General features: G+C 39.6%; 1 protein-coding gene across 3 annotated transcripts in view; it reads right to left on the bottom strand.

Annotated features, from left to right (window-relative positions):
- LOC145978620 (neprilysin-like) overlaps positions 1-16,381 on the bottom strand; it is a 128,950-nt gene that overhangs the window by 22,668 nt on the left and 89,901 nt on the right. For all 3 annotated transcript variants that reach the window (XM_083111352.1, XM_083111350.1, XM_083111351.1), the window contains 3 exons: positions 9,813-9,916; positions 6,308-6,366; positions 5,023-5,071 (listed from right to left, as the gene is read on the bottom strand). In XM_083111352.1, the coding sequence (XP_082967478.1) occupies positions 5,023-5,071; positions 6,308-6,366; positions 9,813-9,916 (212 nt within the window). The remainder of the gene's footprint in view (positions 1-5,022; positions 5,072-6,307; positions 6,367-9,812; positions 9,917-16,381) is intronic.

Below are 16,381 nucleotides of genomic sequence, written 5' to 3'. Positions count from 1 at the left end.
ACTGGAACGCTATCACACAGTTTCAAGAACGGCTACATTTTGTCCGGTGTTACCCTCCAATTGCCTGTCCGGCGCTACCCGACACGTACCATTCGACAATAACATGCCTCATACTAACACACCGTCAAATATATACTTGCGGTTTCACACACGATTTGTTCAAACCGTAACCAGTACACTGACAACTATTTGTGTTTCATTTACTTACCTTTATAATAGCAATGACCTTCCTTAAGTTACTTCGGGACGAACACCGCATACGCAGAAACAGAGCGGCTTGCAGTACGTCCGCTATTATTCACCGACCAACTCCTACTACTTGCACGTGCAGGATAGAACAAAGTCCTTTCTTTTTCTGCTGATACAGTTTTGCTAGCTCATACAGCAGTTTCGGAACTCACACTGTCCGATGGTACCCGATGTCCGGGGCTACCCGATTTTACCCTACGTTTGTACATGTTTCTAGATATCAAAACCAATGTTCAAAAAAAATATTTTCTTTAGTTCTCCTGGGGCAGCCATTTTTCCAACATGGCGCCATGGCTTTTTTTGCTCATGTAGCAGTATACAGAAACCTTAATATCTCAAAACCCATTAAAGCTAGAGACCTGAAACAAAATTCATTTTGTAGCTAATGAAGTATACTTCCTATGGTATTCAGGTATGTTTTGCTTGAAATTGCATCGTAAGTACGAAAATTATGGTGGAAAATGGGGTAACAATAGTTAAAAAATTGCATTTTTAAGCCCGATTTTTGTAATGAAGGGGTTTAGTCTAAGGCTTGATGTTTTTTTTTCATGTGTAGACCTACCTACAGGGTGTCTGTAAATAAAATATCAGGTGCTTAGAAATGCACCCCTTTTCTACAGCATGGGCTCAAACATGGCCGTTCATTGAATTTTGACAGTTTTCGGGGTTAAATATCTCAGATGGGTCCCCTTTAAAAATTCTGAAATTTAGCACATAGGAAGCCCTTCATGAACCTAACTCACAGTAAAAATCTCAACTTTTAGATTCAACTTGTTTTGGTCAATATGAGGTAACATATGTCACCTAATTTCTGACGTTGCAAAGTAAGGTTAAACTACATTCCATACTTAGAATAATGAAGTATTTTCATTTTTAAATTTGGGTTAAACAAATGCTCAGAAAATATAGTAACATAAGGTTTTAATACTTGACTTACCATAAATTGAAATTACAAGGTATGACAATTGAAAATCTGCAAAATCTTATTGCAAAAGGTTTGATTTATTAGGTATCCATGAACCAGTTGCTATTGTCAGCTCCAAAACTGAGCTTCCCCCACATTTTTTTAATGTAGCAGTACATGCAGCTTAAGATAGGCGGCATGCCCAGGAATTTCGAAAGGGAGGGGAGGGGGGTTACATATACTTTTTTTGTATACAGCCCTGTTTTTGCCACATTATCCTGCCTTTGACTTAATTGTTTATGGAATACTAGGCCAAAGGTATTGGGTTATGACCCCCACAAACCCCTCCTTGGGCACTCCACTGAAAGTAGGCTATTTATTTTGGAGTGTCAAAGCTGGTAGAATATATTATTTTTTGTTTCCTTGATTTTCCACGTATTTTCTTTTTTCTTTTCTCAATAAAAGACATTCGTTGAAGTACGTAATTGTGAGTCATGCACAGAAGAAGATTCAGATACATGTTTTGATAGGGTGTAAGGCAAGCCTGGAATTGATCTTTGCATGGACAATCTCTGCTGTCATTCTTCCTTTGCCTAATGTGCCGAGAGTAGTGATTTGTGAATGTCCGTTATCTGTGATTGTGACTGGAAATGGAGTGTTCTGTAGAATTTTTAACTGGAGAGGGCTGTCATAAATACACTTTTGGTAAGGTTACCAAAGACCTAATTAATCTTAACGAACTCGGTGAAAATGATAAAACACTTCTTAGGTCAAGACTACAGGTTTGATGGCTTAGAGACAATATGCAAATAACATTGAAAATAGTTTTTTTTATATATATATTGTAAAGTACACTGCTGTTTGTGAAAATTGCAACACCTAGAAAGAATGGCCCGAATAAATCCAAACTCAGAGGATGTGTAGAACAGTGTACCAGCAATAAGTGATTAGGATTGCAGAGAGATGGCGTGCATTTAGGCCCAGCAGCGCCCTCTCTTGTGTGACCGGAAAGGTCAGTGTTACGCCAAGCTCAGTCAGTGAAGAGCCGTCAAACGAAGTGGAAACGTGAAAGCAAGTGCTGGTATGCCTCGTCGACGTCAAAGGGTGCAATGTCAGCATGTGAGTGAGTTCGAACGGGGCAGAATGATCGGTCTCCGGGAAGCGGGTTTGTCATACCGTGACATTTCGGTTTGTACAGGGCATGCTGCTACGACAGTGATGCGTGTGTGGAGCCAGTGGATAGAAGAGGGTTGTATGCAGCGACGGACAGGTACTGGACCACGCGCTGTGACCACAGCACGGGATGACCGCCATCTTGTCCGCATGTCTGTAACGGACCGTACAGTTTCGTCCACAGTGTTGGCTCGATGTTGGAGCACTGCAACGGCTGTGGACCTGTCTGCGTCGACGGTTCAACCAGGTTCAACGCCGTCTGCTGCAGGCTGGACTGGTGGCACACATGCCATTGCGTCGGCTTTCACTGTCCAGAAACCACGAATGCCTCAGACTTCAATGGGCACGTGAACGCCGTCGTTGGCGTGCTGAGTGGCAAAATGTAGTGTTTTAAGACGAGTCCTGCTTCTACTTGTCCTACAGTGATGGCCGCATACGTGTTATACGCTACCGTGGTGAACGCAATCTGGCAGCCTGCATTGTTGAGCGCCAAAGCGGACAAACGCCAAGTGTGATGGTTAGGGGTGTCATTGGATACAACATGCGATCTCGCCTCCTACGTATTGAAGGCAATCTGAACAGCAACCTCTGCATGAGGGAGGTTTTAGAGCCTGAGGTACTGCCCTTCCTTCAGGCAACTCCACATGCCATATTTCAGAAGGACAATGCCCGACCACATGTGGACAGGAATGTGCAAGCCGTCTTCGAAGAACGACGGGTACCACTGCTTCCCTGGCCAACACGTTCGCCTGACATGTCGCCCATCGAACATGTCTGGCATATGTGTTCGTGGCGGTCCTCCAGCAACCAATGTGGATGCTTTGTGGACTCGCATACAAACTGCGTGGAAGGAGATTCCCCAGGAACATATCCAGACCCTCTTTGATTCCATGCCACAACCTGTAGAGGCTCTGTTTGCAACATGTGTGGGCTTCAAACCATACTGAATTCTCAAGGTCAGAGATCATGTACAGTTCTGTAATCCTAATCATTTGTGTATTGGCATGTACCTAATCTGTGATATAAATTTCATTCCAATCACATGTATCCTTCTTGGTGTTGCAATTTTCACAAACAGCAGTGTATGTTGTGATCTTCAGAAGTACCACTTAAAGAAAAAGTGGTAAGGCAAAAAAGTGCCAAGCAAGTAAGTAAGCTTTATACCAGTTAAATCAATATGCCTGGCATGTTGTGGAGTAAACTTTTCATATCTGGAGAAAGTGACTCACTTAAATGCCAGAATGGAAATGATGTTTTTGACCAACCCAAGAAAAACTAAAGGAAATGCATGAAGTCTGTTCTGTTTTTGATGTATCTCCTGTTTCAAAACTGAGGAGGCTGATTTCAGATAAACAATAAAGTGCTTTTGCTCGAAAAACTATTCACATCATACAAGGAGTCCAAAGGAAACTGGAAAGTTGCTTTTCACTAAGTATTAAAACTGAAGAAAAGGGAAGCAAGTGTGACAATCCTTTGCATGGCCAGTACAATCATATAATTGAAATTATAAGAAGAAAAATGTAATTGAGCAAAAAACTAATGTTGAAAAGGTCAGAATCATCAGTTTGTTTGCTACCACTTGGTCAAGAAAAAATATGTGATGAACTGAAGGTTTCTGATAATTTACTTAGGAACTTAGTGACAGAACAAAGAATCCTACCTGATTTAACAAAGAGAATGAATAGGAAACTGGAGCTGACAATACCAACTGGTCATGGGTAGCTAATAAATCAAACCTTTTGAAATGAAATTTCGCAGATTTTCAATTGTCATACCTTGTAATTTCAATTTATGGTAAGTCAAGTATTAAAACCTTATGTTACTATATTTTCTGAGCATTTGTTTAACCCAAATTTAAAAAAGAAAATACTTCATTATTCTAAGTATGGAATATAGTTTAACCTTACTTTGCAACGTCAGAAATTAGGTGACATATGTTACCTCATATTGACCAAAACGAGTTGAATCTAAAAGTTGAGATTTTTACTGTGAGTTAGGCTCATGAAGGGCTTCCTATGTGCCAGATTTCATAATTTTTAAAGGGGACCCACCCATCTGAGATATTTAACCCCGAAAACTGTCAAAATTCAATGAATGGCCATGTTTGAGCCCATGATGTAAAAAAGGGGTGCATTTCTAAGCACTGATATTTTATTTACAGACACTCTGCAGGTAGGTCTACACATGAAAAAAAATATCAAGCCTTAGACTAAACCCCTTCATTAAGAAAATCGGGCATAAAAATGCAATTTTTTAACTATTGTTACCCCATTTTCCACCATACTTTTCGTACTTACGATGCAATTTCAAGCAAATCATACCTGAATATCATAGGAAGTATTCTTCAATAGCTACAAAATGAATTTTGTTTCAGGTCTCTAGCTTTAATGGGTTTTGAGATATTAAGGTTTCTGTATACTGCTACATGAGCAAAAAGAGCCATGCGCCATGTTGGAAAAATGGCGGCCCTAGGACAACTAATAACAATATTTTTTTTAACATTGGTTTTGATATCTAGAAACATGTACAAACCTATGTACTAAAAATGATTTTTTTCTAAAATGGTCGTGCAACCACCATTGGATGGTTTGGCATGGAATGACCCAGGTGAATTGTATTGCTTGACGTCTTCTTGCATAATATGGGTAGACATATATTAATGCATGTTATATGTAATTCATAAATGTAATACTTACTGTACACCTAGACCAAAGAATGGTGGTTGAAGTATGCCGGCTGGGAATGCTAGATAATAGAAAATAATTATTATATTCAAATCGTATATATACATTCTTGCATACACACATATTACAAACTTGGCCGCATATCCGTATATAATACAAGCCTACAGACTACCCGGCTTTACAGCTTTGGGTGAGACTTAGCCTCCTCAATAATCAACTTCGATCGTCCTCTGTCTTTTGTTTTCTCACTCAATTCTTTCACCTTCATTATCTTCAAGTCATCTATTACACAGTCCAGCGATTATAAATTCGACATTCCTGTTCTTCTACTCTGTCCCAGTAGTCTGTGGAAGAAGCGAACGAAAACTAGTCCTGACTCGAGAGGGCTCGGCCAATGAACGCATGGGAGGGGAAAACACAGCTGCAGCCAGAATGTGTTTGCAGCAGGATGTACTGCTTTGCTCCACCCACTCGCTTTCTCCCCTTCTTTACCGTTATGCGCGGGACGGAGTTTAGAGGGTGAATTTCCAGTACCCTAATTCGCTCCTGTCTCTATATATTCTCTCTACGAAGACATATGGGGGATGTGGAAATAGGTCCCACACATTCACAATTTTTGCCATTTGTAGCCATCTGATCAGCACCACGCTCCAGTCGCTTTGACCCCTAAGAGTTGTCCCCAGGTACCCATACATGAGAGGCTGGGTGTACCACAGAGGAACCTCAATCAGGATATTACTGGGGGGAAAAACTTTTCCTGAAATCCCCCATCCTCTTAATCCCATGACAGTCAAACGTCTAGCCTAATATACCATTCTGGCTCTTATACATATGTTATACGTATATAGATGTCTTAATCATTTTGGGAATTGTGCATCCATGAGACATATACTCTGCCTCGGATATCTCTGGAGCAAGGCCGCGCATAGCGGTAGCAGTAAATGCTGCTGCGAAGGCTGGTAACTGTAGTCGCCCCCCCCCCCCACACACAAACCCATTCCCTTGCATTATTTTAAGTCTGTTCAGATGTTACCCTTCTTTGCTTTTATCACCCATTTGTGTTTGCAGGTCCATTAAATAATAATAATTAGCTATTAATAATGAAAGGAACTTCTATTTAAACGTTTTCATTAACCAAGAACAGTATGAATAAATTAAACAATAAAGGCATTAACTCATTGTTAGAAACTAGCTTATTCAAACTTCGCAATAAATTACTGAATACTTGTCAATGTAATAATGAACTTGTTCAGGTAAATTCAAATAAATACATAATTGAAGTAAAAAATATACTCACTTATAGAATTCGCTGATGAGTAATAAAAAGCATTAACAACTGTCGGGTCGCTCTCCCATCTGTTAATGAGAAAGTTAAACTGCATTAGACTATTTCGTCTTATTTTACGTCGTTTCTGTGCTTCTTTAGGATAATCGCGACGATGAAAATGGATGGTGACTAGATGAAACTGATAATGGGAAACTCACAAAGGAATACCGACGAATAGTTCGGGACTCGAACCCGGTGGTGAGATTGTGAGTCGGTCACTCAACATGTTTTTTTTATATATAACTATATAATAAAGGAAACCCCTTAAGCTGTGGTTTTGCCCGTCATCCATTTTCTCTGTTTTCACATATCAAACACGACAAACATCCATGTCTTAAACGGGATTCGAACCTGGGACCCCTGGCTTCGCAGCGTGCTGTGCTAACCACTCCGCCACGAAGGTCAACAACACGTTAGGCTACCGTGTGGCTGATAACATACTCTCTCTCTCTCTCTCTCTCATATATATAGGCTACACACACACACACACACGCACGCACGCACACACCTGCACGCACACATTCGTACATACATACATACATCCAGTGCCGGATCTACCGTGCGTTCATTTCGATCTTCAGCCGAGAGATCGGGAGAAGCGTGGCGGTTGGCGCTGACGGAGATGCCGACATTTGCGGACTGTAATGCCCGCTTATTTTTATGGATATATGCAGACATTTATATAAATATTGCAAAACGAGCACTAACTTGTGTTATAACATGCAAAAGTTCTTCTGTAATTCATCCAAGTTCTGCTCTTATATAAAAAAGGTAAAGTGCTCCCCCGTGCTTAGCACAACGCCATGAAGGCGTATAGGGGGTGTGGGGGTAACGCCCCACACTTTCTTGATCCGGTCGTGAGTGGGGGTGATGTGATCAGCATCACGCCCCTGACCGCCTTTACCCCCCAGGGTTTCCCCCAGGTACCCATGTTATTCGACGCTGGGTGGGCGTACACAAATAAATACGCTATAGAAACGATGTTAAGAGCCACAGATAATAAAGCATTTTAATCATAGTTTTGACCAGTAACGTCCTGCTTAAGTTTATATCCTTGAAAGAGTTTTTGTCGATTGGGATCGTTTGGAGGTTTCGAATGTGCAACACTGTATCAAGATTACGCTGCAGACGAAACCGTTAAAAGTCAATGGTTTTTGTGAGCTTCCTTGCAATCCGAAATCTCCGAGCTCGAGTTTTTTGTTCCTTCGCGACTCGATGAAGACAGAGCTGTGAATATAGTGGCGAGCAGATGTAAACCAAGAGCGTGTTAATTTCGTACTGTGTGCAAGAGTGATATTCTTGGTTACTTGCCGTTACTTGTTTGTGTTATTGCAGTGTGTATGTGTGTTGTGTCAGTGAGACGATTGGAATGCCAGCCTCAAGGTTCACGTTAAAACAAAGAATTTTTATGTATGACACTTACGTGAAAACAGACTTGTGTCGAGACGTGTGTAGGCAATTTGTACAGAAATTCCCAGGCGTTTTACCTCCACATAGAGATACGGTTAGACGTCTTGTCCTTAAATTACGATAAACTGGATCGTTAAATTTTAAAACATCTAAGCAAAAACGACGGATTCTAACCGAAGCAAAACTCGATGAAATTGGTGCAGCGTTAGAACGTTCTCCAAACAAACCTCTACGCCGTGTTTCACAGGAGATGTGCGTGTCAAAATCATCAGCACATAAAGCCACTAAGCTACTAAAATTAAAACCGTACTCTTATAACACAGGTTAGTGCTCGTTTTGCAATATTTATATAAATGTCTGCATATGTCCATAAAAATAAGCGGGCATTACAGGCCGCAAATGTCGGCATCTCCGTCAGCGCCGCCCGCCACGCTTCTCCCGATCTCTCGGCTGAAGATCGAAATGAACGCACGGTACAAGCCGCAAAACCCCGCAGTGCGGGGGGTGCCCGGAGACAAGTAAACTTTTAGGGTGCCCTCAGCCATTGTCATAGTAGAGGGTTCGCGTATGTAAAACAGTAAACGTAGTTAATCTGGGGTACAGAAACGAATACATTATACACAGGTAAATGTAAAGTTAAAGTTCCATGTGCATACAGCCATGAAAGCACATTTAGGGTACGTGGGAGTAGGGGCCCCACATATTTTCGATGCGTAGACATAGCCGGAAAAATTCCGACCTTAGATCACACACTCCGGGTCCCCCGTTGGCAGTCAGACTAGAATCAAATCAGGCTACAATTTCACGAGAAATGTAATGGTGAAGGTTTACTCAACCTATCTTTAATCAGGAAAAAGTTATGACTGCATGATTGGAACAAATGTATCATTTTCCAGGTGTGAGAAAACAGTGTCATAGTCACATATATATCACATCACCCCCCTTCCCATTTACATTTTTTGATTGATTGATTGAGTTGGTGTTTTAAGTCCACTTTGTGCACATTAAGGCTAATCGGGACTGGATCTACAGTTTAAAGTGAGATTCGAACCACTATATGCCTCCACCGGTCATCGAACCCGGGACCCCTTGATTACAAGTCGACGACTCTACCACTTCGCCATAGGGGAAGCCCTTAATTTTTTTTAATCGAGTTCAATATGGTGGCCACCAATATGGCGGACGTCTGCTTGGAACACACCAATGTGGTTCTCCCTAGTCTAACCTGTTTCTATCATGACCAATTTTACCCAGCTTAATTCCTTTACTTTTTATAGAGGGTGTTAAGGGACTTTTGAATCACCCTGTAGGTCCTTGTATGTGATTTCGTCAACATGACATCAAGAATTACACATACATTATATAGTGTAATATATATATATATATATATAGGAATGCGTGTGTGTGATGGTAGGTAGGTAGAAGGGGCCTTTGTGGGGGCCTTTGCGGGGGGCCTTTGCGGGGGGACCAAGGTTTGTAGATCCGGCACTGCATACATCATTTATCATGCATTATAGTGTAAAATTTCAATATAATATAATTTTTTAAATGGTATGTTTTGGCATGTTATGTATGTTGCGTTGAATAACTGAAAATTTGAAATTTATTCTAATTTGTAATCGATTTTCAATTCTAACATAAACACATTTTACATTATGATGTTAACTAACATCCGAGAAGTACAATTAATTATAAACATTTCAAAATATCCATGAGAAAGACAACATGCAGATTAGATTTAAAAAAACAAATTTACACAACTAATATTTTATTTAAAAAAATCACCCGTGTAAGTAAATTATTACTTCAGATGTTTCTTGAAACACCATAAATACGAGTATAATACTTTTAAAATGATTTAGAAATATTTCTCAAATCTAACGTTCTCTTCAGCACTGAAAATAAAGATTTGAGGATACTAACTTCTTCTGTAGTACATCGTATCGATAGAGTCGAATTGACTTTACGATTGTTATAGCATTTTACATAATTTTTGTTCTTTGTTGATATTTGATGAAAACTAACTTACATAGCTAAGTATATTTACATTGTGGAATTTACTCACTTGTGTTTATCCGTTGGTAGTGGAAGTTTTTCAAGTTCTTTTTTAACATAGTTCTTCGTAAGCTTGATAATGCTTTCCATATACTTGCCTTCCTCCACTTCTACCTAGGAAAAGTATATACAAATAATTTTGCTATTTTTTCTATGCCAGAATAAAAGTAATACAACTTTTAGAGAATGACAACGTTAGGAAGAAGGCATTTTGAATATATTTTGCATTCTTTGCTTGTTTTTATACCTCTTCAATTTTACTGCAAAGGTATGATTTTTCATTCATAGATGGCAGCACCACAAGTTATTGTTAATGTTTTTTTATTATAAAAGTTACCAGAAGTTATTAAATTGTACAGTACTTTACACTTTTAAGTTCTGAAACATGTGACAGTTCCGTAAGATTGTTCTAGTTCCTTAGAGATGATTTAGAACATACATTAAACTGTTCAACAGAACTCATTCTTCATGATTATATAATGATAGTTTTCAATAGTTTCGGATTGTTATGAACGGAATTATACCAATCACCGTTACTGGTCAGAAGTATTCGGATAGTTCTGAGTTTCGCAAATTAAAAATGTTTTCAAATTTCCTTTATTTTCTTATACCAGAACCATTGAACAGCCACAATCATTCTACAGTATGTTTAGAAAATAATATATTTATGGATTAAATTATGCGCATTGTTACGTACCGGCACATGTTAACCATATGGCCAATGATTGAAATATGAAATCATAGATGGCAGCACGCGGAAGAAATATTACGATCGCAGATTATAGTAACAATGCGCACGCGAATTGAATGAAAAGTGTTTGAAGAACTGAAATTAATTGTGCTTACATAAATTTATGAACTGAGATAAACAATGGAGATGGATAAAGGCGAGATAAAGAAATGATCGACAAGTGTAGCATGTACGGAAATCAATACAATGAAGGAATTTGGATATAGGTGCCTTGGTAAATAAGAGATATATATTTACTAGAAGAATAAATATATGAAAGGCATAAGAAGAAGTATATTAAATAAAAGAAGAAGAAGAAGAAGTATTGATGAATAGAAGAAGAAGTTTATAGAAGAATAAGTATATTGATTAGTAGAAGAAGAAGTCTACTAACGAATAGAAGAATAAGTATATTGATTAGTAGAAGAAGAAGACTATCGATTAGTAGAAGAAGAAGTCTATTAACGAATAGAAAATTTCGTATAACAACTAATACAAGAAGAAGTCTAGTAATCAATGTGAAAATAAACATATTGAAGAAGTATAAGAAGAATTCTATTAATTAATAGAAGAAGAAGCCTATTGACAAATAGAAGAAGAAGTATATTGATCAATAGAAGAAGAAGTTTATAGAAGAATAAGTCTATTCATTAATAGAGGAAGAAGTCTACTAACGAATAGAAGAATAAGTATATTGATTAGTAGAAGGCTATCGACTAGTAGAAGAACAAGTATATTAACCAATTGATAGAAAGAGAAGCCTCTTAACCAATAGATGAATCAGCCGATTAATTGATAGAAGAAGAAGAAGTCTCACATATCCATAAAGAAGACGGAAGAAGAAGCTTGTTAGCCAAATAGAAGAAGAAGTCCAGAAAGAAGAAGAAGAAGAAGCCTTCAAGTAGATGAAATATGTTTAATAGAGATAACAGTTATATGTGACCAAGAAACAAAGAGACAGCTTTAAATACAATCCTGTATATAAATTTAATGTAATATGAAAGTTAAGAATATACGGTGCATTGTACCTTCCGTAGTAGGTTAAACAAGTTGTATCCTTTGTTCCCTTTCTCCTTCTAAAAAAAGTTATCAATCAGTTTTAGTTGCTCTGATAATCTCATGTTTTACCCTGATCTAAGCCAGACTCGTGTCACACTCTCCTGGACGTGGCAGCATTAGCAATTATTATTACAATAAAGGCTATGTTTAACCAAGAGAGAGAGAGAGAGAGAGAGAGAGAGAGAGAGATTTTCACCGAGTCTGGGTAGACAAGGCTTAGCATTAAGAGGCCTTACTGCAGAAGAGCTAAAGTGGTTAGAGGACTGAATGTACCCAACATCGCAGACTGCAAATTTCTGCAGACTGCCTCTCTACACAACAAACACATTCATTTATGCAAGGACAAAACTGAAATTTTTACAAGTTTGAAAAATCGTCGCTGTTATTTTTGTAACTTCTTGTAGGTTCACAGTTAAAAGTTTCATGGCTCCAGGGAGGGCCATGGCCCCCATGACCCCTCCTCTGGGTACGGGCCTGCGGTGAACTCAGTTACTGTTAAGTTACATAGGATTTCCTTAAGCGGGGTTAAGCTAGGTAAGGTTAGACTATGTTCATGGCGTTACTGTAGGTATAGTCCAGTAACGGTCCAACCTGAAGTTGCCAAACCTTACCAAGTCTAAAATAATTCGTGACTGTAGATCGCGTTGTAACTGTTTAAAAGCAGTTAAAACATGAAATTTACTATGACAGTTGTTCCTGTAAAGCCACGACGCTTACTTTATATATATAATTAGGGCTCGGATAATTATGCATTTTGAATATTGCATATGCAAATGCATATTTAAGGATTTTTAACTAAAAATGCATATTTCATATGCAGGTGCATATTTATATGAGAATAAGTTGATGTGCATATTACGGCCGAGTGCTAGTTGCTTGTACCGATGCTGTTCCATATGTAAAGCAATGGCCTGTCTTAAAATATTGTATCCGAAACTTATTCATGTTACATGTCTTGCACATGCGCTGCATCGTGTGACTGAGTTAGTTCGAGCAAACTTTCATAATGTCAATGAACTAATTTCAAATGTGAAAAAGGTGTTTCTCAAAGCACCTAGCCGTGTAAGAGTTTTCCAGGAAGTAGCGGTTGAAGTGCCACTTCCACCATCTCCTGTGGTTACTAGAAGGCGCACGTGGATTGAGCCTGCTGCATATTACGCCGACAATTTTGAAATGATGCAACAGGTTGTTTATAGACTCGATGCCCAGTGTGCATCGGGGAGGCCCAGCGAATAATTTCCACGGAGGGAATTCGTGAGGATCTTGCCTACATCCGAGCTAATTTCTCTTGCCTGAAATATTCGTCGATTAGAAAACAAAGGGTTACAACTTCAAACAAGCATCAAAATTATAGAAGACGTTAAAGAGGCCCTCGCTCAGGTTGAAGATCCTGTGTATGTATAGAAATTGGATTCAGTATTGAAAGAAAACAGTGGGTATACAACAATGGTGAAAGTTTGCAAAATTCTGCATACAAATGGACATCGTATGGATGATCTGGAACTTGATGTGTCCGACTTTGTTGCCCTAAAATACAGTCCACTTGTATCTTGCGAAGCTTAACGTGTGTTTTCTGAATATAAGACTATTCTAGCTGAGAATAGATGGAGTTTCAAGTTCGAAAGTTTGAGACATTATGCTGTTATCAAATGTAATCATGATCTTGATCTGCAATGTATTGTATTTCATTTAACGCAGAACCATATTAATTGATATAAAATTGTGTAGCGAATGAGCATTCAGAATAATGCATATTCATTGCCTGGCATGTGATCTTTCATAGTTTGTACCAGGTGAGTCCGTTAAAAGAGGCCCCGTGGAAAATGTGCTCCTTGCATGTAGGCAACCCTGGTACACCGAAGAGAAGAGCGGGGTAGAGAACAGTCCAGGATATCGGTGCCAAGCAGTTTAGACAACTTGACATAAACGTAAATGAATGAAACATCTCTTCTGTAAATACAGTACAGCGTGACAACAACCTTCCTAGAGGAGGTGCTGGAAGTATCCTCCGTTGACCTCGAGGCACGTGTGCAGACGATACCACATGTTCTCAAAAGCACGAGCGAGGACATCCTGCGGGATGGCCTGGATAGCTGTGAAAATATTGTTCTGGAGTTCTTCGAGTGTGTGAGGGTTGTTGCTATACACCTGTCCCTTTAGAGCTCCCCACAAGAAGAAATCACAGGGTGATAAATCTGGAGAACGAGGTGGCCAAGGTTGGTTCGTGCCACGGATGATGACGCTATTAGGCGGGAACACTGACTCTATGCGCGTGATCGTTCCACATGCTGTATGCGCCGTGGCTCCATCCTGCTGAAAGTAAGCGTTCCTTCGCTCATCCTCAGTCAGTTGTTCAACAAACACGTTGAATCTGTTACTGATGTAACGAGCCGAGTTCAGTCTCATGGAAGAACACGGGGATGATGCAGCATGACGACACGGCACACCAGACACCGAGTTTCTGGGCGTGCAGTGGAACCTCCATGAACACGTGTGAATTGTCACCTGACCAGTGTCGCGTGTTCTGGGAGTTTATGTAGCCTGACAGATGGAACCATTCTTCATCGGAAATGAACAAGTAACCATCCTGCAGCACCTCCGGAGCAATATTGGACAGAAACCACTCACAAAACTGCACGCGAGCTGCCTTGTCCACATCCCGCACCTGATGCATCACGGTAACTTTGAATGCGTGCAAGTTCAAGTCCTGCTTCAGGATCCACATAGCGGTTGACTGCGTCACCTGCAACTGTTGTGCCAAACGCCGAGATGATTTTCGTGGACTGCGTATCATTAGCTGCGCTGCGTCGCCCACCTTTGCCTCGGTGCGGACATTCTTTGGACTCACTTTTGGCCTATTCGGCACGGATCCGGTTTTCCGCCATTTTGCAATCAGTTTTTGCATTACTGATTTGGTTGGGGCCTTCGCTGGAACTTCATTTACCGCGAACTCCGTCGTAAACAAATCTGCACACTGTTTCCAAGAAGCGAGGCGTGCATACATCTCGACAACAAAGATACGCTGCTGTATCGTTAACACCATTCTGGCCCACCCAACCAAACACACAACTTTCCTCGCCGCTCAACTGCACTCAACAGACCTGCACGCTGCCTTCCTCAAGGTCACTACTGGACACTTTCTTTTCAATCCCCCTCTATGTCATGTTGTCGAAACTGCTTGGCACCGATATCCTGGACTGTTCTGTACCCCTTTCTTCTCTGCGGTGTACCAGGGTTGCCTACATGCAAGGAGCACATTTTCCATCGGCCTCTTTTAATAGACTCACCCAGTAATATACAGCATTTATAAATTAAACGGGTTTCTAAAGTGCATATTTTACACTTTTTAGTGCATATTTTCCGTTTTTTTTTTTTAGTGCATAACTATCCGAGCCCTCTATATAATACTTCAGGATACTAGCACGAAAGTTTGAGCGTTGGCTAACTACACATCACATACTGTAAATCAGTCGGGACACAATCTTAGAAATGATTGCGTGACATCATCAAAACTGCCGGTCAACAGATTTTTTGAGTCGAATACTTAAGAAACTAATGAACCGATTTTAATCAAATAGATCTTATTTTAAAGGGTAGTGTTTCATCTGAAAGAAAGGTTGTTACACATTTTGTGGTAGTTACAATATCTTATGAATAATGTTTGGATTATGATATTTTTGCCATATTTTTTGTAATTTCCTTTCCCATCCACTACCCAAAATTAAATATATGATTGCTTAAAATTGTTTCTAAAATATAAATATGAGTTTTGCGACATGTTTAAGCGTATTATTAGTTTTACCTATTAAAAATAGGTTCATTATGGTTTGTTGTCAGTAAATTGTTTTCATTTTAATTTGACGTTTTCTTAATCATACTTGTTTGATATACAACACTTGGATAGAGTAGTAGTAACGTCGCTGCCTTGTAGTCAAGGGGTCCCGGTGTCAATCCCTGGATGACGGACGTTTCACAATGGTTGGGATTTGACCACAGTGGAACATTGATAACTCGAACTTGAGGGGTAAAAGAAAAAATCGAGGTATCAAGGATTTCGACTTACCAAGGTTCGATTTATTAAGGGCCAAAATCGCCGACTTTAAGTTATAGAGGTCTAGAGTTTACTGACCTCAAGTTCCGACACGATTGTTGATCACCTGACATTGTACGTAGGCACCCTACACTTCGACTTATTGAAGTCCGTGCGACTAAAACTTCGAGTTATAAAGGTGATTAGAATTTAACTTCCACTCATAGAGGTTTTTCATACTCTAACTTCGAGTTACTGAGCTGTAACGGCATTCCATAAACTGTACAAAAATTCGTCTTATCAAGGTTTTATTCTAGTTGTTGAGGTAAAATCAGTATTGAGTGTTATATACAACTCAAGGGGATTACAAAAAAATCGACTTATCAAGGAATTCGATATCTTGAGGTTCGAGTTATCAAGGTTGCACTGTAAAAGCTATAGGTCCAGTCCCGATTAGCCCATCTGAGCATTATTCAACAAACGTCGCCACTGTGGTATCAGTGCAAGCAAAAGGAAAAATGATAAGCGGAAGGAACTCACACACTTGCAGCTGTACAGTACACTAGCGTAGGGGGCTCTATTCTTTCCAGAAATTTGAGGATATCAAGAAATTTAAATGAAATCCGTGAGGAATTCTGGAAATGCCAAAGTGATAAATGCAATATCATCTAAAAGTGGCCCATTTTTGTCTTTGAACAACTTTTAGCCTTCCTAAACCCGAAGGTTTATGGCTGCAGTAACACAAGACTTCCATCTGTCC

This window comes from Lepisma saccharinum, chromosome 25, assembly GCF_977018435.1.
Source record: "Lepisma saccharinum chromosome 25, izLepSacc3.1, whole genome shotgun sequence".
Taxonomy (NCBI): Eukaryota; Metazoa; Arthropoda; class Insecta; order Zygentoma; family Lepismatidae; genus Lepisma; species Lepisma saccharinum.
This window is presented reverse-complemented; position numbering and strand designations above follow the sequence as displayed.